General features: G+C 44.3%; 1 protein-coding gene across 1 annotated transcript in view; it reads left to right on the top strand.

The window, feature by feature from the left end:
- The first annotated feature begins 6930 nt into the window (after positions 1-6930).
- The window catches only part of LOC144823336 (oligoribonuclease, mitochondrial-like), a 247683-nt gene continuing 227424 nt past the window's right edge, over positions 6931-27189 (top strand). The window contains exons 1-2 of the mRNA XM_078681785.1: positions 6931-7174; positions 25757-25840. Of these exons, the coding sequence (XP_078537911.1) occupies positions 7019-7174; positions 25757-25840 (240 nt within the window). The 5' untranslated portion in view covers positions 6931-7018. The remainder of the gene's footprint in view (positions 7175-25756; positions 25841-27189) is intronic.

The raw sequence follows: 27189 nt of genomic DNA, 5'->3' as shown, positions 1-27189 counted from the left end.
AGGTTCTCCTGAAAAATGTTACCTCTTTGTGTACTCTGCCAATAATTATGGTATAAATACTGTCCTCTCTGGATGGGAGCTGGCACTTCTTCTTTTTTCTCAGCTCAGCTGGCTTCTATGGGTTAGGTACGAGAAACGTCCCGGGAGATTGCTGAAGGGCGGGCTTGCGTCCGAGGAGTGTCAGGGGGAGGTTTCTTGCTTCCACGTCATATCTTGGCACTTTATGCCACATTCCTTTGAGGCCTGTGAAGGGCGGGCTGCTTTCCTCTTTAGACACAGACAGACAGAGAGTGCAGTGGATCAGGATAGGATTAGATGCTAATATGTTTTGACTAATTAATTAGGTCTAAAAGATTTATTTGTCTTATGCATTTATTTCTCTTAATAGCATATTTTTGCAAACTATTTAAGTACTGATTAGCTTTGCAAGACTATTTTTCTTAGAAACTCTTTAAGACTTTTGCGCCACATTTTTCATAACTACATGTAATGCTTATATGCAGACTGTAATGTGTTCTGTATTATTGATATTTTTCCTGTTTTCCAAAATTCTGTAACCTAATTGATATTTTACTAATGAATAAAGGGTCAGAGAAAAATTAACTTTTTGACTAGAAAATAAAACCCTTTAAAATAATCAACAACTCTCTTTATTGGCTTACAATAATAATTGCATTTTGACTGTTCATCTTTATTTAAATTTCTCCTGATGGTAATACATGGTGTGAAGGGCCCAACACCTTTTGAGCGGTAAATTAGAGGTAGCATGGAGGTTTTACATTGAGAAACTACCAGAAGAAATTACCGCTCTCCATCAGATCTTCCCGTCCCAGTGATTTCCTTCTATCATTATTAATCTTGCTCACCATTTTAACTAAATAGTTGTCCATGGTTGATTTGTTCTTAGCCATTATCAATAACTGAGCATTAATCGCAAGAAGTTTGTACGGTTAGTTGAGGATAGGCAGACCAAATGATAACTATGAGCTTACAAAGTACTTCCTATCTATGGTATGAAACAAATAGTAATATTAAAAACAAGAAAGAACAGTCATGAATATATGTCCAGATGCTTACTTCTCAGGTATAGTCACGACCAGGGGGGGGGTGGCCCTGCCCTGCCTCGGTCTGCCCGGACTGCACAGACTGCCCCGCCCTTGTCCCGGGCTTCTCCCGCGCGCGACTCGCGGGGCGAGAGGCGCTCCTCTCCCTTTACGTGTCTCCGGGCGCTCTGGTGTCGTCACTCTCGCGCCACAGCCGCCGGGCCACCTGGGGATTGAAGTCCCAGCCCTCGCGGTGGCGGTGGTGCTGGCGCTGGAGTGCGGGACCCGGTGTGGCAGACAGCCGTTCCCCTCACGGCGTGGATGCTGGCGCTGGAATGCGGGACCCGGTAAAGCAAAGGGCTGTTCCCCTCACTGCAAGTAAGGCAAGAAAATAGTGCTGAGCCACAACTTACAGGCACTGTGTAATTTCCGTGAGTAAACGATTCAATCCGGATGGGCGGAGCTGTTGATTAATTAGATTAGCATTAAGCAATGTTTTTTAAAAGTGGATGACACAATTAGTGACTGTGGTTATTTGTCATTTGTTTACAGTGACCCCCGAAGAAGGGCGTTGAGCCCGAAATGCATTGGGTATTTTTTTAAATAAAACGCTGCCTGACATGAATTATTGCCTTGGTCCTGTTCATTCACAAAGTCCGGATAGACAGGGGGTGAACAGTAAAAACTCGGAAACAGCAAGTACACTCAGCGCGCAGGCTCGCATTAAAACAGATTAAGAAGGATGACAAATGTGAAACAGAAATGGAGTAAATGGATGAACATGAAAAATGAAACATAAGGAAACATGAAGGCGATTCGCACGTTTGGCAGTGCGATTGTTGGGGGCGTGATGGCGCCCCACTACAGTGAAGTTCATAACCCTGTTGCCACGAGGGCATGGCAATAAACTCAATCTGCACGCAATCTGGAGAATAAAAAGACAAGCATGAAAAATAAGAAGTAAACAGGTGTGCATCCTGACCCCCACTTACAGCGCAGTTTAACTTTTGCCCAACAAACAAGGATAGCACCCAATGACTAAGATGAATAATAGGACTAACTTTCAACAAACACGAGTCTGCACGCTTTAAACATTGATGTGGTTCATCAAAGACAGTGTTGCAAAACGTCGTAGGATTATTTTTAGATGTAAATGACATTCAATGTTGGATATTCACCTGCACTAAGTGTCAAATTAACATTTTAAGCCCAAGTGAAAGACTTATATTGCAGATCAGTTCGAAATATCTTGTTAAAAATGTCTATGTTTGTTAAATGCATTTTGAACAGCATTATGGGAGTTGTAGTAACTCACGAAGATTAGTCCTCCATTGCAGCTGTGAGGGAGGGTGATTTTGTAACGTCATCGGATAGTTGAAACCAGGTGTTAAATAAGGGAGGGATTCTGGGAGGACACACATAGGAAGTCAGACGGAGTAAGGACGGCCGGTTTTAAATAACAGGCAGCAGGTATGTGTTAAGCGAGCATGTCGTGGGCTCATCTCTGGTGGTGAAAACATCTAAGAAGGAAGGGAAGGGTACTGAGAGTCAACTAGGAATAATGATGGCTGTGAGGTTGGGGTTAAGTGAGAGACGGGGCACGTTAGTTTAAACGAGCGCGAAGAGAGATGAAAAAAGATTGGGAAGGGGAAAATGTGTGATTTAGAGCCGAGGCACAGGCAGACGGCGAGTGATTGATGAGTTGTTCTCATGTGGGGAGGAGAACGAGGTGGTTTCAACTTTTTTTAAAAAGCGGCAATGAAACAAAGATTAGAATTAGGAGCAATGTAAAGCACATTATTCAAATGGTTTAACAAACAGTGCACAGCGTAATATACTGAAGTGCTGAACACACACTGGGTAACATGTTGATTAATTAGATTAGCATTAAGCAATGTTTTTTAAAAGTGGATGACACAATTAGTGACTGTGGTTATTTGTCATTTGTTTACAGTGACCCCCGAAGAAGGGCGTTGAGCCCGAAATGCATTGGGTATTTTTTTAAATAAAACGCTGCCTGACATGAATTATTGCCTTGGTCCTGTTCATTCACAAAGTCCGGATAGACAGGGGGTGAACAGTAAAAACTCGGAAACAGCAAGTACACTCAGCGCGCAGGCTCGCATTAAAACAGATTAAGAAGGATGACAAATGTGAAACAGAAATGGAGTAAATGGATGAACATGAAAAATGAAACATAAGGAAACATGAAGGCGATTCGCACGTTTGGCAGTGCGATTGTTGGGGGCGTGATGGCGCCCCACTACAGTGAAGTTCATAACCCTGTTGCCACGAGGGCATGGCAATAAACTCAATCTGCACGCAATCTGGAGAATAAAAAGACAAGCATGAAAAATAAGAAGTAAACAGGTGTGCATCCTGACCCCCACTTACAGCGCAGTTTAACTTTTGCCCAACAAACAAGGATAGCACCCAATGACTAAGATGAATAATAGGACTAACTTTCAACAAACACGAGTCTGCACGCTTTAAACATCGATGTGGTTCATCAAAGACAGTGTTGCAAAACGTCGTAGGATTATTTTTAGATGTAAATGACATTCAATGTTGGATATTCACCTGCACTAAGTGTCAAATTAACATTTTAAGCCCAAGTGAAAGACTTATATTGCAGATCAGTTCGAAATATCTTGTTAAAAATGTCTATGTTTGTTAAATGCATTTTGAACAGCATTATGGGAGTTGTAGTAACTCACGAAGATTAGTCCTCCATTGCAGCTGTGAGGGAGGGTGATTTTGTAACGTCATCGGATAGTTGAAACCAGGTGTTAAATAAGGGAGGGATTCTGGGAGGACACACATAGGAAGTCAGACGGAGTAAGGACGGCCGGTTTTAAATAACAGGCAGCAGGTATGTGTTAAGCGAGCATGTCGTGGGCTCATCTCTGGTGGTGAAAACATCTAAGAAGGAAGGGAAGGGTACTGAGAGTCAACTAGGAATAATGATGGCTGTGAGGTTGGGGTTAAGTGAGAGACGGGGCACGTTAGTTTAAACGAGCGCGAAGAGAGATGAAAAAAGATTGGGAAGGGGAAAATGTGTGATTTAGAGCCGAGGCACAGGCAGACGGCGAGTGATTGATGAGTTGTTCTCATGTGGGGAGGAGAACGAGGTGGTTTCAACTTTTTTTAAAAAGCGGCAATGAAACAAAGATTAGAATTAGGAGCAATGTAAAGCACATTATTCAAATGGTTTAACAAACAGTGCACAGCGTAATATACTGAAGTGCTGAACACACACTGGGTAACATGTTGATTAATTAGATTAGCATTAAGCAATGTTTTTTAAAAGTGGATGACACAATTAGTGACTGTGGTTATTTGTCATTTGTTTACAGTGACCCCCGAAGAAGGGCGTTGAGCCCGAAATGCATTGGGTATTTTTTTAAATAAAACGCTGCCTGACATGAATTATTGCCTTGGTCCTGTTCATTCACAAAGTCCGGATAGACAGGGGGTGAACAGTAAAAACTCGGAAACAGCAAGTACACTCAGCGCGCAGGCTCGCATTAAAACAGATTAAGAAGGATGACAAATGTGAAACAGAAATGGAGTAAATGGATGAACATGAAAAATGAAACATAAGGAAACATGAAGGCGATTCGCACGTTTGGCAGTGCGATTGTTGGGGGCGTGATGGCGCCCCACTACAGTGAAGTTCATAACCCTGTTGCCACGAGGGCATGGCAATAAACTCAATCTGCACGCAATCTGGAGAATAAAAAGACAAGCATGAAAAATAAGAAGTAAACAGGTGTGCATCCTGACCCCCACTTACAGCGCAGTTTAACTTTTGCCCAACAAACAAGGATAGCACCCAATGACTAAGATGAATATTAGGACTAACTTTCAACAAACACGAGTCTGCACGCTTTAAACATCGATGTGGTTCATCAAAGACAGTGTTGCAAAACGTCGTAGGATTATTTTTAGATGTAAATGACATTCAATGTTGGATATTCACCTGCACTAAGTGTCAAATTAACATTTTAAGCCCAAGTGAAAGACTTATATTGCAGATCAGTTCGAAATATCTTGTTAAAAATGTCTATGTTTGTTAAATGCATTTTGAACAGCATTATGGGAGTTGTAGTAACTCACGAAGATTAGTCCTCCATTGCAGCTGTGAGGGAGGGTGATTTTGTAACGTCATCGGATAGTTGAAACCAGGTGTTAAATAAGGGAGGGATTCTGGGAGGACACACATAGGAAGTCAGACGGAGTAAGGACGGCCGGTTTTAAATAACAGGCAGCAGGTATGTGTTAAGCGAGCATGTCGTGGGCTCATCTCTGGTGGTGAAAACATCTAAGAAGGAAGGGAAGGGTACTGAGAGTCAACTAGGAATAATGATGGCTGTGAGGTTGGGGTTAAGTGAGAGACGGGGCACGTTAGTTTAAACGAGCGCGAAGAGAGATGAAAAAAGATTGGGAAGGGGAAAATGTGTGATTTAGAGCCGAGGCACAGGCAGACGGCGAGTGATTGATGAGTTGTTCTCATGTGGGGAGGAGAACGAGGTGGTTTCAACTTTTTTTAAAAAGCGGCAATGAAACAAAGATTAGAATTAGGAGCAATGTAAAGCACATTATTCAAATGGTTTAACAAACAGTGCACAGCGTAATATACTGAAGTGCTGAACACACACTGGGTAACATGTTGATTAATTAGATTAGCATTAAGCAATGTTTTTTAAAAGTGGATGACACAATTAGTGACTGTGGTTATTTGTCATTTGTTTACAGTGACCCCCGAAGAAGGGCGTTGAGCCCGAAATGCATTGGGTATTTTTTTAAATAAAACGCTGCCTGACATGAATTATTGCCTTGGTCCTGTTCATTCACAAAGTCCGGATAGACAGGGGGTGAACAGTAAAAACTCGGAAACAGCAAGTACACTCAGCGCGCAGGCTCGCATTAAAACAGATTAAGAAGGATGACAAATGTGAAACAGAAATGGAGTAAATGGATGAACATGAAAAATGAAACATAAGGAAACATGAAGGCGATTCGCACGTTTGGCAGTGCGATTGTTGGGGGCGTGATGGCGCCCCACTACAGTGAAGTTCATAACCCTGTTGCCACGAGGGCATGGCAATAAACTCAATCTGCACGCAATCTGGAGAATAAAAAGACAAGCATGAAAAATAAGAAGTAAACAGGTGTGCATCCTGACCCCCACTTACAGCGGAGCTAAAAGGAGACAGGGCTGTAACAAAAAAGCCTGAGTCTCAATTAGAAACTAGCATTTAACATAAATGATGAGGCTACCCAATAAGAAACATGGGCGACTTCAAGTCCATTTCTAAAATCCCCTCTACCACAATATGTCTCGCAGAGCGAGGAGCGTATACGCGCTCCAGCGCTAGGTCTGCGAGACCTAAAAAGCGCTGTGACACGGTCGATGCTGCCTGTGCCATACAGCTTTTTTCTTTACTTTCAGCCATATTTGCAACATGGCTAAGAAACATTGGCAAAGCCAATAGATCTCAAATAAGCGTGACATATTGGCTTTGCCAATGCTTGTTAACATTGCCTTTCAGTCTTAGTTTACTTTAGTTATCAGGCCGAGTATAAGGGCATCTGTAGAATACAAAGTGCATTCTTCAAACATTTATTGTTTAAAATATGTAAGGTAAGGAGGAAATACCGGCAATTGGTAATTTTTCTAATATTTGTACTGGCAGGGCCACTGAAATACTATCATGCCGGTATAAACACGACCAGGTGGCTGGCAACCTTGACTATGGCCTTTTGACGGAACCACCCTTCCAGACTCAAATCTCCTCTCTCTTCAATAACTACTCTGTGAGAGAAGCTGTGTTTGTTATGGGGCGTTGTCTCTCTTTCATTTCCATGCTGAGTTATTGCGTGTACAGTCTCTCGTGGCCGGGCCCGTCCCTCTTCTCTTTCTCTGATCCACTTGTACGCTGTGCGTGTTCTCCGCACCCTTTTACGTGCTTATGTGGGGCCTGCGGCATATTGGGGAAAAAACTTTGTGTATTTTCAGCGCACCCCTTCTGGCTGCGCAGCGGTCTCTTCGGCTCAAGGCGCAGCACAGGAACTGCACCATGGCTGGGGACAGCGCGGCTCTCAGAATGGTCTGGGTAGACTTGGAGGTGAGTGCAGGGAACTGAGAACAGTCCGCGACGTCTCAGTCTGAAAGCTTATTTCTCACTGGCTACGTTTGATGTCAAGTCCAGCGCGAGTGTAAAAAAACGACCAGGGGGTGGGGCCATAAAGAATGGCGGGGGGGCTTGACTTGATGTCGAGTTTACTCGTGTGAGATGTGGCTTTCAGGGTTTCGTGTCGAACTTGGAATCGAAAGTAACCCTGGCTGGCATGCCAGGCTCATATTGCACCACAAGAACGAGCGTAGAAATATATATATTTGAGCAATACGGACAAATAGCTCCTACTCTTCATTTACAGGATAATTTGTCTACTGTGGCGGTGAAAAGCCAGTGCTCACTTTGGAAGAGCCTAAACTCTGTTGTGTCACCTCACGCGTTAGGTAGCGGAATGACTAGCCGTAAAAATTGAAGCGGTTTAGTTTTTTTATTTAAAACATCAGATTTTGTATATGAGAAGGAAAAAACAACATATATATATATATATATATATATATATATATATATATATATATATATATATGTAGCAGACATAGTTTCAGAGCCGAAGAAATGAAAGTGGTGTAGTTTTATTTAAAAACATAAGATTGCTACATGAAACGGAAAAAAATAGCGAATATATATAAAAAAATGTAGCAGACATATTTCCTAAACTAGCTTTTTCCTGTCTTCATTTTGGTTCGATCTCTCATTCCCGGTCGCGGCTGTATTCCGATCCGATCTCTCATTCCCGGTCGGATCGGAATACAGCTGCGAAGCAGGACGCAATTAGGCACTTGGCGGAAGTGTCCGGAGCAGCACTCCATAAACAAAGGGTCCACATCAGAGGTGCTTTTTGATCCCCAATTAGTAGAGAAAGTCCCCCAAAGAGATCAAGTGGTTCTGCGTCGTGGTGAACTAAAGACCCCATAATTAGAAAACATATTACAGAGTTTACGGTCCTGATGAGAACCCCATAACAAAAGGGAGTTCGAAACGCGTAGACCTCATTTTGTTATGAACCATAAGGAAATATAATTAAGATTTGTAATTTTTGATTTAGTACACAAAGTATACTATGGTTCTTGAAAAAAATTGTATATGAAATGTACATAAAAAATGGTTGTTGTAAGTAAAATATTTGTGTCTGAATGTGAGAACTTCTTGAGAGCGAATGTGGATGAATGATACCAAGGGGTACTGTATTGACTAGGGATATGTATGTTGATTCAATGTTTTTGTAGATATGTTTTTTATTGTTTGTAATGTATACAATCCGCTGAAACAAATGATAAAGTAACAAATTGAATAGGAATTAAAACTTCAAGATTAATTCAAAAAATCAATTTCGCCCTCATAGTGTTTAATTCGTGTGATGGGAATATAAATAGAATTCTTGTGACTCATATTGACAGCATTGGCAGTTGTTCTATAGTATAAACTAGGCAGGGTTTGACCTTGCTGTCTGGGAGCCCATACCCAGTGTCGTGTATCCCTTTTGTGAGCTGTGGGCATGTGTTCACCTTAGCACTTGACCTTTGGCTAGGCACAGTAGAGGTCAGCCACTAGGCTTGGCCTCTGACTAGGGTGTGCAATCAAGCTTTCGCACGTGGACAGCCCTTGCTACGTTTAACCTTTGGCCATGTGCAGTAGAGGCTGGCCGCAGGGCCCACCGCGGGCGGCCAACATCAATGCACATGGCCTTCTGAAGTACCAACCACTGCTGCATTCAAAGGGTTGCCAGCACAGCGTTAGGCCAGGTTCTGCATATGTTTTTTTGGGGTTTTTTTAAAGGCAGGATTGTTGGATCCTACCACAGTTTTCACATGTCTGTGGACAATGATTGTCCTTTTGCTGAATCCAGTTTTTGATTCATGGACGCCGCTAAAAGGTCGTCAAGGACCATGAAGTATGTTTGTGGTTTGCACCCACCACCCTGGATCCGTGGAACTCAAGGGCTGTTCTGGGTATTGCGTACCTGGTCTCTGTTGAGTCGCCATTTCCTCTTTTATAATGCACATTCAAAATATTTTTCAGGGTATTTTTACTGAGTTCCAACATTCTGTAAATGCTACCAGAATATTTTTCATTTTTCTTTGGTGTTGCTACCATCCAGTCGGAAGGCTTTGGTTCTGCAAATCCATCTTGGTTGTGTGGAATGAAATGAACTATGGGAAGATCTCCCTCGTTCATTGAGATTTGAGAATTTTTGGGGATTTGAAGAGCTCTCTGAAACTGGGTTCATGGAACTTGCCGAATTAAGTCACAATATCTCTAAAATGTAACCGCTTCATACCAATTTTGTGACCCATTTTAAAATCTAATTTCTTGAAAAGTATTTAACTGATTTACTACAAATAATGCAAAGTCATTTTCTTGAGTAAAGTACTACATTCATACCAAAATTGGTGCAATTACAGTCTGCCTAGACAGCGCAAAAGTTGCCAGACATGATGTCATCAACAGAAGCTTTCAGGAGTACTTCAGAACCGGGACTGTGGCTCCACTCAGATGTTGGTTTATCTGAGTACAGCTTATAATTTGGCAAGAGCTGTGTACTTTCATGTAGCTGTGCTTATGTCCTTGTCAAGTTCTGTGAACCAGGGCTATTTCTAAATTTAAGCTATTGTACAACAGGAACTTGCCCTGAAGCCTTTTGGTCACACATAAGAGAGTTAAGTAGCAAATAATAAAGAAAAAGATGGTGTAGAGGCTTCAATGTCTTACTCTTGAAGTACCTGTGTATAAAACATATCATGAATCCTTGGCATGAGCATTTGCCCTACCCTTCTGAGACATCGAAGCTGACCCTTGATGTCAGTCACAAATTAGGTGCTAAAAAATCAAGACATTTGAGCACCTTGAAAGCTGAGGTGTCATCTCGTCTTTTATGGCAGTTTATCACATGGTCCCTTCTTGATGCCAGGGAGACCTTTTGATTTCTAAATCAGAAGCCTTGGTCACAGAATCTGACTTCTTCTTTCTAACCAACCTGCAGGAGGTGAATGAATAAATTAATTATTTATTTATATTGCACAGTTACTTAAAACCATTTGCAATACGCCTTAAATACAGTTTAAAAGGAAATTTAGACAACAATTGTAAAAGAAAAACATTTGTATGCAACACTCTCAATGCATTATATAAAAAAAAGAATATATATATATATATATATATATATATATATATATATATATATATATATATATATATATATTCCACCAAAGCACACATTGGTAAAACGGCAAGAAACTGCCAGTTCATCTTTTTTGCGAAGTTTCTTGCATGATCTAAAATTTTAATAGCTAGAATGAGATCTTCACCGACTGGTTAGTGGAGGCACGTTACTTATTAAGCCAAATTATCTTTCATCTTTCCTGACCCCTCTTCTTCCATAAGCCTGTTTCGAAGCTCGGCCATCTATTTCCCGAACCTGGCCAAGTCCAACTATTTTTCCCAGAGTGGCTAATTATACTGGATACACCTCTGGTGTGTACCTAGGGTTCTGTCCCAGGGAAGAAGGGTCCTAGCATGTTGTATTTGGGCAAAGAGATGCACTGTGGGATTGTTCAGTGCTAGCCCTACAGGAAATTATATAAAAGTGGGTAGGGATTTTCTGTGGGAATTGAAGCCCCATTGGCTAGTGAATCCTCCTCACTGACCAACTTTAAATTTGCATAAATGTAACCCCCTTGGCTTCCAGCCTCAGAACACTGCTGGACTTAGAAAGAACAGAAAAAGGACTGCATCTGCTGAACCCGTGGACCCCAGAGAAAAAAGCTGCAAAAAGGTAGTTAGGACCTACTGGGCCTAAACTTGACTTCAGAAAGAGCAGGGCTGTTCCTCCTGTGGAACCAATGGATAGAAACCCCAAGGGCTGGACTTGCTCCCATTCGTGTTAAGGACCAGTGACTGGACCCCAAGGGGTAGTTGGCTAGCCTCCTGTTAAGCTGTAGGGACACAAAAGCTAAAAAAAATCCCTTCACTCGAAAAGTGCCTAGCTGACTAGTTTTCCCTGGACTCTGCTGGTGTAGCATAGAGATGGACTCCTAGCCCCCAAGAGGCGCCTTTCAGGTTCTGCACCCCTGCCTAGTACTTAAGTGTACTTTGTCACCAAAGGACTGCAACTCCTGAGCCGAAGCCACGAAGGAGTGTCTTTTTTAACACTGTGCCTGAGGTTCCTAGTCTGCCACTATTTGCTGGTTGGTGGCAGCCTCGAACGCTGTCTAGAACCAAGGCTTTCACCGGATACCTGGACTTCATCATTCCTTCTACGTCGAATCCAAGGCCAGACTCAAGCTGCAGAGGACCCCGCCGACTCCACTTTATTTGAGAAAAAAGAACCAGAAAAGTTTCCAAGTGTGAAGGTAAAATCTTAACTCGAACCAGCCGGTGCTCGCATTCGACCCTGACTTCCATCATGGTAGACTTGAAACTTTGATTTTGCCCCAGACCCTCACGTTCAAGGCTCATAGACTACAGCTAAGAGTGAAAAGCAGTATTTTACCAACTTTTTAAAACTTTTCCAAACTTCATGGAGTGAAAAGCAGCGATTCGTGAAAATCTTACAAAAATCATAACATTGCTTCCCTTCATTTAAATTGTGTTGTTTTGGTGTCTAATGAAAGAGAACAATATATTATATTTTATCATTTGAAGCTGGCTTTTTATTGTCATATTTCATACTTGACTATTTTTCTTCTGATTAATAACTTTTACCTTTGAGTTACACCTCACTGCTCTGTGCCACAGCTACTCAGGGCTGAGATAAGATTAGATTTAAATAAACCTAACTGGACTTGGTATGGACTATTGACATTATTATTTGGTGAGTTCTCACAACCACCCCAACAAAGAGGTCGAGCTAGAGCTGCGCATGCGTAGCATGCGCTGTCTAGCTCGGTACATATTGTTTTTAGTTTCGTGGGAATCTGAGACAGCATTCTGCCACGCGCCTCTGCTGTCTCAGATTTGTCCGTGTGAGCGCGCTTCGCGCTTTTGTATCTGGCTGCCCGTCCCCTGGCCCAGATTCCCCGCAAACACGCAGGCACGCACACAGACACACACACGCAGGCAGGCATAGACACACACAGGCAGGCACGCGCACACACACACACACGCACGCACCCCCCTCCCCAGCACCACCACCACTCACGGGCTCACGCGCGCGCACACACAGATGCACACAGACACACATATCCCCCCCTCCACTCACCATGCTCTTTTGTCTCGTCGCCTCGCTGCGCTCCTTTTCTCCGGCGCATCTCCACATGCGGGGCACTTCTCTGGATTTTCACGCTACCGCGGGGCTCTCCCTCCATGATGGGAGCCCCGCATCAACGAGCAACACTGGCCTCTTCCGGCTGCGTCACTGGCCCCGCCCATGTCACGGGCAAGGATGCCTGACTTCCTGGTGTCGCCCCCGCCGGCAACACTGCTTCTTCAGCTTGTTGAGACTGCTTTTGTTTTCAGGAATTTAAGGTGTGCAGCCTTTGTTCTGGTTCTAAAGTGGATCAAAGCCAACAACCATGAGGTGTTCAGATATAAAGTTGGTGGAGCTCAGTCTTCTTCCAGTAATGACTCGCACCTCACCTTTCCATTTTTACATGTGGCACAGGGGTCAGAAAAGCAATCTAATTCTAGTATGAAAGATTGTGTTCACATTTTGTTGCATTGTCCGGAGCCTTAATATCTGTTCAATTATTGTAAGGCCTTGGTGAGGTGCTGTTGGCTTGCGGCAGTGTTGACACTTTTGGGAGGAATGTATCTAGCTTGGGCATTGTGTAATTGTGGAACCTGGCTTGCACCATTGTGGAGCGGTGGTAATGAAAGTACTACTCGGCGTTTAGTGCATATTGAATTTACACCTTTACCTTGACTCCCACTGAATTCATGTAGTCTACAAGAAAGCAGTTTGAGGTCCTACTGGGCTCCCAGATGGGAAAGTCATGGCCCCTGTGGGCTGAGAGTAGAGTTCTGCTCAACACGTGAGTTGCTTTGCAGAGAGCATGACGCCCAGCCCAGTTCGCCCTCCGGTTGGGTGACTTGGCAGTGTGGTGGACGTCACGGATATGTGTTGCCCTGGACTAATGCAGCCATTAACATAAAACTGGAGTTTGGGGGGGGGCTTGGAACACGTGTAGGTCGTTTTCATGGGTCACTGGGGAATCTAGTGAGTTTGCGCTTTCCAAAACGAACCTATTCAAAACAGGCATTTAATTTGTTTGAAATCGATGACTGGGACGAATTACCTGATAACAACGTTCATTTTCTTTCTTTTTAGCATCACATGGCAGTCTGAAAATGGAATTCTTAATCAGTGTTGCAGAATTGTGCACTTTAATGTTTTTAGGTCTTGCGGTGAGGTACTGGGTTTTTAAGAACCTGCACAGAACCGGCAACCCAGCGGTGTCAGGGTACACCCAGAGACCTCGGGTTCTTCCTGATCCAGACCACAGAAACTCAGAGTCTTCTAGGTGAAGTCAAGGATCGATTTATTTGGCTGCAACCAAAGTAACAAGTGTCCTAGAAGTACAACACACGGGGAAGTATATTCTCAGGAGACTGCTCGAATTTACAAAGTCAGGCTTCTCTCTTTATACAGAATATTCAGCTTCAGGCAAACATTCTTCAAATTCGTAGTATATCATTTACAGTTCGTTGTTACAAAAGAAAAGCAGAGTCATGATGACATGTACATATTTCACTTCGTGCTGCCCACAATAAATCACCCGGCAAGGGCCAACATTTCATCAGATATCGGTGGACCCCCAATAAAACAGGCACCTCCCCACCATAAAGTAAGTGAAGCAAAAAGAGTAGAGACAGATGAGAGCAAGATACGGCAGGTGTGCGCTCTGAAATGGTTTTATGGCTTGTTGAGCCTTGATGTTATCTTGTTCGGCCACTGGGAGGGGAACTGACCTAACGAGTTCTGCCCGGGGCAATGGTTCCAACTTGCACAGGTCATAGGAAAGTCGACTAAGGAGTATGTGTCCTTGTGGAATTGAATTCAGCTGGATTAAGGCCTATGTAAAGGGCAACACATAAATGGAGGCCAAGGGTTCAGAACGAAAATGACGATTTCGAGGTGAAATCGTCACTCGAATATGCTGAAAATATTTGTACATGGTGTGCTCGTCATTCTCGGTCTTTTGATACCAAATTCGTCATGTTTCGATGAAGTTTAATTCTCGAGTTCAGAATGATTACACGAGTCCAGACTTTTCAGAACCACAAACCCTCCTTTTGCCCTTACATAGGCAATTAATCTATCCTCATGTTAATCTGAGTCCAGATCTATATTCCTAAAGTCATTGAGATGTTGCTGTAACATCATTCTAGTACTTAGTTCGTCTCTTGATACAGGTTTCCTTACACATGATGTGACACAAAGGCCACATATTGCAGGAGCACACTGCACGCATAGACAGAACAGGAAAAGAACTGCTAAGACCATTCCAATGACCATCAGAATTTTCCATCCCCAGGCGGATATCAGTTCCCAGAACCATCCCATTAACGACCAATCTCCTTTATCCACATGAATAGATTTGGAAATCTTATGTAGTTTGGAGATGGCCTGGTACACTGTTGGAGCGTTATCTGGGATGAAAACGCAGCAACTCGATTGGATCAATCTGCATACCCCACCTCGGTCTGCAAGTATGACATCTAACGCGACCCTGTTCTGAAGGGTCATAAGTCGATCCGACTGGAGCTCAGCAGTCAAGTTACTAAGGGCACCAGCAGTTTCAATCACGGTGGACTCAACTACCCTTGTCAATTGCCTAATGTTCCTGCTGTTAGCCATGGATCCCCAGAACGGCAGAAAACCCTTTGCAAAGTCCCCAAATTCTTGACCTGCAGTGTCTTCTGTAGTCAAGACACCTCTAACTATCCTTGTCCTGTGGTAATCTGCCGCTGCCGTGTAGGTGGGGGGCAACAGAAATGAAACAAAACATGAGCCCGAAAAGTCAGGGGGCAACCATGTATAGGTTCTGTCATGGCAGATGAAATAAGTGCCCTTAGCTGCTAAAAACGCGGGGGAAGTCTGGGCTGCAAAAACATATGTTTTAGTGCAGATACTTTTCCCTAACTGAGCCCTGGGATTCGTGCCATTACCTTGCAGACACAGATGACTCTGATGGGGTACAATCCAAATCGGGGACGATCTCTTAGCTTGCTGTTTCTCACTCAGAGTAGCTCCATATCCAGTCATGTTCCATCATATGTAGACTAGTGTCTCATCTCTTGGGATAGTCTCATAAGAAATACCTTCCTTAATCATGTCTACTATAACCTTGACTAGAGCACTTTTTCTAGGATTGTCTGTTACAGAACGTAGGGGGTAGATTTCGTGTGCATATATGAACATTGTCCTATATGCCCATACAGAACCATTGTGACTGAATGGCAGGACCAGATAAGGGATACCTTTATCGTTGTGTGAGGCATAAGACCGCACACCCAACAGTTAGTTGTGTTCATTACGAGTTGGTGTTGGTGCAAGAGCTGAACAAAGGAGTTATTAATGAACTCCAGTCTCCTATTGGATTCATGGTCAGGAAGGGGGTGGAAAGAATGAGAGGAAACAGTAGGAGGAGGTATAGGTGATACAGTGGGTGCAAATGTTACACGAAAGGAGAATAAAACATAACTTATCAAAAATATCATTAAACTGAATAGCATAAAAATACACAATATTATAAAACTTTTCTTTGTCATCACGTTACACAATTTGTGTTTAACGTTCGTTCGTTTGGCAGGTCTCTGCACATCGGGAAACTCCATCCTCTCTAAAGTGCTGCCCGCGGTGGGAGGTTGCCTCTGCTACGGGATGCTTCTGTCAGTCTAGGGCAACTCCCTTGGACCAACCAGAACTACCGACCTAACGTCGTTAGCTGCACCCCAAAGACTTTAATCAACCGCGGCCCTAGCAGCGGAACCCGGATGGCGGTTCGAAAAACAAAAATAAGCAAGTTTCTTAGATGGGAGAGCTGCACTTTAAAAAATAGTACTTGGGAGGAAAAATAAATATCTGTTTATTAGTCCATGGATCTTGGTCTCAAATTGCAAAATAAATCATTTTTACTAGTTCGTTTTCCTCGGTCTCAAATTATATCGTTGTCTTCCAGGTATTGTCTGATCCTGGAACAAAAGTTCAGGCTCTGTAGTGTTCAACAGCTTGGATGGTGGCACAGCCTTGTGCAAAATGTTCTCATTTTCTCGTTCAGAGTCAGTTCTTTTTACATGCAAATCATTAAAAGGGGTGACATGTGGCACTGTTTTAGGTTCTGGGTCAGCGACACCATTCTGGACCCACTGGTCATGAGGCAGAGGGAAAGGGATTTTCTTACAATGGATCCCGTGGACCCAGTTGGCCTTCCCCTCCACCCGAACGGCTGATCTTGTGGAAAGAAGGACGAGGTGCGGTCCGGTCCACCTGGGCTGGTCGTTCTTCGTTCTTTGAAAGTTTCGGACAAGAACCCAGGAACCAGGGTCAACGGCGTGACCCGGAGTCTCAGAGACCGGAGGCAGGGTGTCGTGAACCTGTTGATGCAAAACACGCAATTTAGCCGTCAATTCATACAGATAATCGAGCAAAACAGGGTGTTCAAGTTCGCTGAACTTAGTGGGTCTAGGCACTCCCCATATGTTGGCTGGCCGGCCAAAAACGATCTCGTAAGGGCTGAGTTTCACTCGTGAATGCACAGTCATTCTGGTGGACAGGAGTGCTAAGGGTAGAGCATCAGGCCATTTAAGACCTGTGCTCGCTTGGATTTTGGCCAGTTTAAGTTTTAAAGTGCCATTGTAACATTCTACTAATCCAGCTGATTGGGGGTGATTTGCAGCGTGGAACTTCTGCCGAATACCTAGCCCTTCACACACTCTCTTCATCACACGACCCACAAATTCACTCCCATTATCAGACCAGACCATTCTAGGCATTCCAAACCTGGGGAAGTACTCTTTCACAAGGGCTTTTGCTGTGGACAAGGCAGTATTGTCTTTTAGGGGATATGCTTCTACCCATCTTGAGAAGGCACAAACAACAACGAGTACGTATTTTAAGTTGTTGCACCTCTCCATGTGGATGAAATCTAGCTGCAAAACCTCGAACGGATACGTAGGAGGTGCAAAATGACCAGCTGGAGTTGGGGTTCCCCTACCAGGATTGTGCTTCAGACATACCATGCAATCCTTGACAACATTCTCTGCACACTTGGGAATCCCTGAATTTTGCTGTACTGGAGCCAACAACTCGCAAATCCCTTTTACGCTGATATGAGCCATTCCATGAGCCATTGTAACCACTGCAAGCACATATGCATCGGGTAACAACCATCTCTGATGCTCTGATAATCCAATCCAGCAACCATTTGCATCCATTCTACCCGTACTTTCTCTCCACGTACTCAACTCTTTCTCTGTGGCGTCAGCTTGAATGGACTTCACGCTCTCTACTGTGTCTTCACACATTCCAACATCACCAGTCCATCTTGCAGGGCCTGCAACATACATTTGGCTCATTACATTCTTTGCCGTTTCTTTCGCGATCTCATCAGCAAATGCATTTCCACGACCAACATCATCAGTCACCTTCTTTTGAACACTACATTTCACAATCTCCATTTGCAGAGGCAAGGTCAGTGATTCAAGAAGCTCATTCACCAACTGACCATGCTGAATCTTAGCTCCATGCGAAGTCAGGAACCCACGTTCTCTCCACAATCGTCAAACTGTGAGCCACTCCAAATGCATACTGACTATCAGTGTAGATAGTCACTTTCATCCCTTTAGACAACACACATGCTCTTGTGAGTGCAATTAATTCTGCTGCTTGAGCTGAATTATGTGGCACATGTGCAGCTTCAACAACTGTATGCAAAGTCGTGACAGCATATGCTGCAGTCGTGTCACCACTCGGGAGCTTGAAGCATGAACCATCCACCCACAACGTACCATCACATTCAGCAAGGGGAGTATCGGATAGATCTACTCTCCCTTTCGTCTCTTCCTCTGTTCTAAGAAAACAATCGTGCTGTTCTGAAACACCTGATTTTTCTACAATTGGCAACAATGTGGCTAGGTTTAAAGTACTGCACCTTTTTATGTGCACATGACTCGCTAGCAATGTTAATTCGTAACTGGACAATCGAGCACTAGTTAAGTGCTGTGTCTTGGTTCTATTTAACAGCGTGTCTACTGCATATGTGACCATCACGACTAGTGTATTATTCAATACTAGACCAGCAGACTGTCGAATAGAAACAGCTGCTGCTGCTGTGGCTCTTAAACAACTTGGCAATGCTTTAGCTACCAGATCCAAAGTCGACGAAAAATAGGCACATGGACGCTGCCTACCTCCAAATAACTGAGTCAACACAGACAATGCACAGCCCTCTTTCTCGTGGACATACAATGTGAAAGGCTTACTGTAGTTGGGGGTACCTAACACAGGAGGCGAACATAATGCTGTGCGCAATTCTAGAAAACTTTTCTGACACTCTTCAGACCAAGGAATGGGCTTGGGTGTATTTTTGCACGTTAATGCCACCAAGGGTTTGGCTAATAACGAAAAATTCGGAATCCACTGTCTACAAAACTAAGTAATGCCCAGGAAAGCACGCACTTCTCTCTGTGTTCTTGGCACACTCAATTTTGCTATTGCCTGAATTCTTTCTGGGGTCAGTTTCCTTCCCTCCTCCGATAAGAGGTGACCTAAGTAGGTCACTTCTTGTCGGCAATTTTGCAGTTTGGAAAGTGACACCTTGTGATGAAGATCACACAGATGACGCAATAATGACAGCGTGGCCTTTTTACAAATTACCTCAGTGTCTGCAGCAATGAGCAAATCATCCACATACTGTACAAGAGCAGCACCTTTAGGTAAAACAATCGTATCAAGCTGTGTTTTTAGAGCTTGACTGTATATTGATGGACTTTCACAGTAGCCCTGAGGAGCGCGTTTAAAGCGGAAGCTGCGACCTCCTAAACTGAAGGAAAAAATATCCCTGCTCTCCTCGGCAATCGGGATGCTGAAGAAAGCATTCTTCAGGTCAATCACCGAAAACCAAGAGGCAGATGCTGGAATCATAGTCAATAATGTGGTAATGTCGGGGACAACTGGAAATTGTGGCACAACTATTTTATTCACCTCTCTCAGATCAATCACGAATCTGTACACAGGTGGCTGAGAGGGGTCAGTTCGTTTTAAAACAGGCAGAACAGGACTATTGCAAACGTTACCTCGTGTTTCTTCAATCACATCCTTTTCAATCAATTCGTAAACGATCGCTAGCAAAGCTTTTTCACCCTCACTAGATATCCTATATTGTGGAATTCGTGGCATTTGAACATTGGCTTTCAATGTTACAACATATGGTGGAATTTCTAAAAGACCCACATCATTAGGACCAGCAGCCCAAAGAATATCTGGAAGAAGCGACAATTCTGCTGGAAGTTTATCCCTCGACAAATACATGGGGGAAACCACTTTCTTGCCTAAAGTAAGTTGTACTCCTGAAGGAGAACAGTACAAAGTCGCATACAATCTCTTTAACAAATCCAATCCTAGCAAGTTTTCACCACAACCTGTTGTCAGAATGAGGGGTGCTTCGAATTCGCAAGGACCAACAGAAAGAGACAAAGGGTCAGAAATCGGATTTCTAACTGGGGCGCCAGAAAAACCTACAGAAACGTTCATTTCGCCAGACAAAGGTGCGCCAGGGAGTTTGGAGTGCATAATAGAACTCTTTGTAGCACCAGTATCCAACAGAAAAGGCTCTGACACACCTGATGTAATCACCTCAACATAAGGTCCACTCTGATCTACTGGAACTGAAACAACTCCCTCTCTTTGTCTATGGCTGTCCTAGCAATCATTGCCCTCCAAATACTCATCTTCTGTATAGTAATCATCAACATAGTATTGAGCTGTCCTGTCAGATGCGGTATTCTGCTGATTGAACCTATTCATAGAATTTTGTGGTGGAAGGGGACGTGCGTTCTGAGGGACATTTCCACGTCCTCTACCTCTAGGCGCTTGCTGAATCCCACGACCTCTTACCCCAGAAGTACCATTTGCACGCTGTAACAAAATAGGACAGCTATACTTGAAATGACCCTCTTCCTTGCAATACGAACACTGGTTGGGGCCTACAGGGGCACGTGGCTGAGTGTACTCGGCTCTTTGCGAGTTCCTCTGATACTGTTGAGGGTGCTGAAAATTATTCTGATAGTTATTCTGGCCACTATTATTTTGATTACCACCACCACGTGGCGGATATGCTTGCTGTAGCAAAACCTTCGTTTTCAACTCCTTGGTTTTCTTTTCTGCTCTATCTTTCTCGTCTTTGTCTCTATTCTCGTAATATTGTGCAGTAGCCAATATCTGCGCTGAAGATGAGACTGCCCAAGAACTTTCTGAATCCTTTAACTTTTTACACAATTCTGGAAGCAGATTGTGCACGAATTTATCGACGAACAATCTCTGACCACCTTCTGTGGTCATATCTTGACCGCTGTGGTCGACAAATGTTTCTTCAAACCTGGTGAAGAAATCTGAGACTGTCTCTTCTTTCTTCTGCTTGCATGCAGACAACTTATCCCAATTTACGCGTATTGCAGGCATTATCGTTTTCATGTAATCAACTATTCTACCAGGGAGTTCTGCTATCAAAGGCTCAGGCTTAGCACCACCAACTTGTCGGGCATCTGCAGCAGCAATATTAGCCCATGAGTCACCTAATTCCTGATCATGATCTGCATGACGAATTTTACCCCATAAAGGCTGTGGAACAACATTCCCAAATAACATATCGATATCGGCTAAATTCATTGTACATGACCCAGCAGTCTGTGACAACTCTTTGTAGTACCCTGCAGGATTTTTACGCGGATCAGGTAATGTCTGTTTAAGTGCTAAAACTTCAGCTCGCTTCCATGGGACATGTACCCATACACGCTGAAAATGTGGCAGAATAGGTGGGTTAACAGTTGTGTCGCCCTCTCTCCATTGTGGGGGAACTTCTCTCATCGGGTATTGTCGCGCCTTTTCCTACTAGACGCACCAGGCTCAGATTGTGACCCAGAACTGCTCCCCTTACTCTTGTATGATAACAATATTTCAACCGCTTGCTCTACATCGGGACCTACAATCATGCCCTCTCCAAACTTAAATCGTACACGACACAACTCTTGCGGGTTACATTCCAGATCATTGTATTCCAAATCCTCACAAAGGAAAAAACACATCTGTTCAAAAACATATCTCTGCGTCGGTGCTTCCCATTGATGGAAGACTTCCATGACAGACTCTACATCATACTTTACAGTGTCCATAACCCATTTCCGTGCTAAACGATTCAATGAGTCTCTCTCTTGATAGTCAGGCAGTCGACTTCGCAACTGTCTTCGTCCCATGTTAGGGGTCGTAGTAGGCGACCCAAAAAGAGGTGAGAAGAGGTTAGTGACAGTGCTGGCCATTTTCTGCCGAATGGAAGGTGAAGCTGAAGGAAGGACGGGCGGAAAAACGGGGTGAGATAAGGCAGGGGCAGAGACAATAGCAGAGGAGGCATCAGGAGAAATAGAATGAGCACTAGGCGAAATCGTAGAGGGAGCATTAGGAGAAGTAGAAAGTACTTTAGGCAAAATCGTAGAAAACACAGGTGAAACAGGTGTGATCGGTGGGCCTTGAGGAGGCTGCACCATAGGGACAGGAGTCAGCTGAAGAACAGCTGGTGGGTGCTGTGGAGGAACAGGAGGCGTAGGTTGCACTACTAAAGGTTGTGGGGGTGCGGTGGCATTTTGCGCATAGGGGGGTGGCGAACTTAATAAATGCGACATTAGTGGATCTTTTTCACGCTCTTTTGCTGCCTCCTGCTGAAGAGACGGCAAAACTGGATAGCATTTATCCGTTGCCATTTTACGTTGCCTGTGCAACTGCTCACTCATCTGCTCTTCTTCATTGTCTTTAAACTGCATAGCAGCTTGCATTACTGAAATTCCCCCTTCTCTCTTATTTTTCTTAGCTAATTTGATTTCCTTCTGTTTGGCCTCCTTACGCCATAGGCGAAAAGAGTCAAACATTGCCGGCCGGGCTTTCTTTTTGAACAGTTTAACTTCAAGGTTGTCTAAGATTTCGGTATCGAAGCTACCATATTGGGGCCATTTTAAAACACCATCTTTCCTTGTGTATTTGATCCACACTTCATTGTATGTGATGGGGCCTACCCCATGTTTCACATATAACTCGTAAGTTGGAGTTCCAACCGGAGGAACCGGACATGAGTCCTCCAATCGGGAGTCCCTATTATTACAACCAAGACAAAACAAATTTCCAAGTCTAAGACTAGGCATTTTCGCTCTCTAGTCTAGTTCCAAACTTCAAAGGATTATCGATTTTTATGATTTTTCTCGTGAATACACGAGTCCTTCGGTTTTGGTGCTTGCAAGTACCAACAATTATCCCAAAGGATACCCAAGATTTAAGACCAACTAAGGACTGGGAGACGCTCCACTTATACTTAACTGAGATATCTATGACGTCACCAGAAGACTCGTCTTATCGTTTCGCTCTACCAAACTTCCAGGGTCCAAATCAGGGCGATAGCCAGGGCAGCAGTCCTTTGTAGCCGTCGGGAAGCGGGGAACCTCGCAGCAAAGACCTTCGGACCACGTCGACATGCAGGGGTCGATGAGGTGGTTGGCCGTCCTCCAGAATTTCCACACGAAGCTCCTCACGAACCTCTGGCTGACTGGTACCACTGGAATCGCCCCACGTTGGGCGCCAGCTGAGGTACTGGGTTTTTAAGAACCGGCACAGAACCGGCAACCGAACGGTGTCAGGGTACACCCAGAGACCTCGGGTTCTTCCTGATCCAGACCACAGAAACTCAGAGTCTTCTAGGTGAAGTCAAGGATCGATTTATTTGGCTGCAACCAAAGTAACAAGTGTCCTAGAAGTACAACACACGGGGAAGTATATTCTCAGGAGACTGCTCGAATTTACAAAGTCAGGCTTCTCTCTTTATACAGAATATTCAGCTTCAGGAAAACATTCTTCGAATTCGTAGTATATCATTTACAGTTCGTTGTTACAAAAGAAAAGCAGAGTCATGATGACATGTACATATTTCACTTCGTGCTGCCCACAATAAATCACCCGGCAAGGGCCAACATTTCATCAGATATCGGTGGACCCCCAATAAAACAGGCACCTCCCCACCATAAAGTAAGTGAAGCAAAAAGAGTAGAGACAGATGAGAGCAAGATAGGGCAGGTGTGCACGCTGAAATGGTTTTATGGCTTGTTGAGCCTTGATGTTACCTTGTTCGGCCACTGGGAGGGGAACTGACCTAACGAGTTCTGCCCGGGGCAATGGTTCCAACTTGCACAGGTCATAGGAAAGTCGACTAAGGAGTATGTGACCTTGTGGAATTGAATTCAGCTGGATTAAGGCCTATGTAAAGGGCAACACATAAATGGAGGCCAAGGGTTCAGAACGAAAATGACGATTTCGAGGTGAAATCGTCACTCGAATATGCTGAAAATATTTGTACATGGTGTGCTCGTCATTCTCGGTCTTTTGATACCAAATTCGTCATGTTTCGATGAAGTTTAATTCTCGAGTTCAGAATGATTACACAAGTCCAGAATTTTCAGAACCACAGCGGACAGACAGCTGTAGTTATTCATCAGAGATGCCATTTTACCACACAGTACAGAGAGAGTGTGCTTTTGGTCCAGCCATTTTCTGTTGACTTTTTTATCCGCTGGTACGATAGTCATGGCAATGTAAGGAAGGCTGCATGAGTTTGACATTATTTTCCGACTGGGTGTTGTGATAGGGTGAGGTTATATGAAGATCCTTTTCCCTGTGCAACAGTTCATTCTGCACCTCTTCACAGCTCAGTGCCCTGTTGTGCAGGATGTGGCCCCTCTCTCAGCCGTTTAGCTTCTGCCTTTGCCAGTGCTTGTTGAATTGTGTCGTAAGCACAGTCCATTGCAACCGCGGAGCCCAGCCATTTGAGGTGTTATTTTTTTCATACAGGCATACAGCCAAAGGGACCTAGATGTTGCTTCACACAGTACCAAGGCCATTTCACCCCCTCACCCCCTCACCCTCACTCACCCTCACTCACCCTCACACCCTCACCCCCCCTCACAACCCACTCACCCTCACACCCCCCCACCCTCACACACCCTTACCCTCACCACCCTCACCCTCACACACCCTTACCCTCACCCCCTCACCCTGACACACCCTGTCACCCTCACACCCTGTCACCCTCACACCCTGTCACCCTCACCCCCTCACCCTCGCACCCCCTCACCCCCTCACCCTCACCCCCCTCGCCCCCTCACCCTCACCCCCTCACTCACCCTCACACCCCCTCACTCACCCTCACCCCCTTCACCCACCCTCACACACCTCCACACCCCCTCACACACCCACTCACCCTCACACACCCTTACCCTCACCCCCTCACACACCCTCAGTCACCCTCACACTTCCTCACCATCACACACCCTCACATCCTCTCACCCTCACACACCCTCACATCCTCTCACCCTCACACACCCTCACATCCTCTCACCCTCACACACCCTCACATCCTCTCACCCTCACACACCCTCAGTCACCCTCACACTCACACTTCCTCACCATCACACACCCTCACATCCTCTCACCCTCACACACTCACCCTCACACCCCCTCACCCTCACACCCTCACACCCCCTCACCCTCACACCCTCACTCATCCTCACCCCCCCATCCTCACACACCCTCACTCACCCTCACACCCTCACCCCCTCACAACTTTCTCACCCTCACTCAGCCTCACACCCTCACCCTCACACACCCTCACACACCCTCACCCTCACCCCCTCACCCTCGCCCCCTCACACACCCTCACACACCCACACACCCTCACCCTCACATCCCCTCACTCTCACCCTCACACACCCCCTCACCCTCACACCCCCTCACCCCCCTCACCCTCACACCACTCAGTGCTACAACACATATTGTGTTACAATAGGTGTCACATTTGCGAAAGATAAAACTATTGGCATTGTAAATAACAAAGCTATTACTTTCGCTATTTTCAAAACAAGCACATAAATAAAAAATGTGTCCTTTAAAATACCAATAGCTCAAACTTTCCTAATGCGAGACCTATTGCATTGCAAATGCTTGTTTTAATTTCAAGCCCCAATGAGATTATGCTGCTTCTACCTTTTTTATGCCATTGCCTTTCAGGCCAGTAGAAATGTGTGATAAACATGTCACATTCTAACATTCAATTCGGAGGCTGTGCCCATTTTAACCTAATTCGAGCTTTTACCTGCTTGCTGGCCTACAAATTACTTTGTCCGAATGAAACTGAGAGCCTATTTGCAAACATCTGCCTTTGCATTCTTGACTAAAAAGGGTTACCTTTTTAGTGCCTCCCTAAGCCTCTTTGTGTTAGCGATCACTCCAGCTATAGCGAAATGTTGTTGTGCCAAATGTCTGACCGTAACAATGTTGTAACTGCCTGTTCATGAGCTTTCGTTATGCTTTTTTCTGTCTTGCTACAGATGACTGGGTTGGATATCGAAAAAGACCAGATTATCGAAATGGCCTGCCTTATTACAGATGCTGATCTCAATATTCTGGCAGAAGTAAGTTGTGTAAAAACAGTCACCCATATAAAATTTCACCTGTGTGTCTGTTAATTATACTACCATGTTGGTAAGAGTGATTTATCTACAGTACATGGTATTGCACAAATATGAACTCAAAGTTTAACCTAAGCCTCTTGCTTTGTTTAATTTATTAGTCAAACTGGCGAGAACACCACCTACATTGATGTATTGATAGTGATTGTAATTCCATATTCATCTGCACAACTAAATAATGGTATTGTCTCTGTGCTGTGCTTGTTAGAGTAAATATTTATTGATATAGGAAAAATAAGTCAGTGTAAAACAGGTGACAAGGTGGCTCCCTCTGCGCTAAATAAGCATAAACTACACATGCAAGGGCAAAAGTTATAAGGGTACAGTGGAGCACCTGATTCGACTGAAACTAAGTAGTTACACAGGGACAGGATTCTAAAGTAATGACAAAGAAGGCAAATGACTTTCAGACATATAAAGAAATGTAAATTATTACAGCTGACCAATTCAGTCAAAAAATTCTCGCATTAAGAGCTAAGCTTGGAAATGGCACTTTACACATCATAGATCGGTACAACCTAAGGAGATGATTAGCTAGAGCAGAACGATGGCCACAGCAGTTAGTTACGCTAAGTCAAAATTGAATGTCACAGGTCTGTTACAGTAAGCACTTATCTGATAGAGACTTCTAGCGGCAGATTCCTTACCTTAGAATATTTCCCTGGCGTCAGACTGGATCAGGAAAATCTTGAGCAGTACCCTTGTGCCCCAATAGGTGTATTTAATCAGCTCGTTGACGTCCGTGCTGGAAGTGAAGTGCACAGTGTCTATAAAGGCCCCACCCCAGTGTGCTGACATCAGTTCTTTTCTTTCAGTACAATCAGTGCAGATTCGGAGAGAGCTACCTCAGTCCATTTTTTAACAACTTTTTTGACCGATTGTCAATTGTTTTTGAGCAAAGCTCCCATTTTGCATTAGTTATGTCCTTAAAAAACCTGTGCGATTTAAATCCTGTGGATCCTGTTCCAGAGCCTATCCTGGTTTGTTTATGATGTGCGGAGCCGGGCCACAGGTCCAAGGCCTGCCTATACTGCCCTAACATGAACACAAATGTAGTCCAGGAGGACTCCTTGAAGCACTTGGTCACTTGACGCTCATTGACTTTACAATGATCCAGGTGCAGGTCGTCTGAAAGTTCCCTAACCCATTCTCAGAGCTGCTCCTGACTGTTATAATCGTGCTCGATGGCGTCAGGTAAGTCCCATTAAAAGAGAACAGAAAATCTAAGAAGTCGAACCGCTCTTTGACTCCGCTTGTCCAAGTCTTCAGATGAGATGCATGAATGACACCAC

This window comes from Lissotriton helveticus, chromosome 3_1 (assembly GCF_964261635.1).
Source record: "Lissotriton helveticus chromosome 3_1, aLisHel1.1, whole genome shotgun sequence".
In the NCBI taxonomy this organism is placed as follows: Eukaryota; Metazoa; Chordata; class Amphibia; order Caudata; family Salamandridae; genus Lissotriton; species Lissotriton helveticus.
This window is presented reverse-complemented; position numbering and strand designations above follow the sequence as displayed.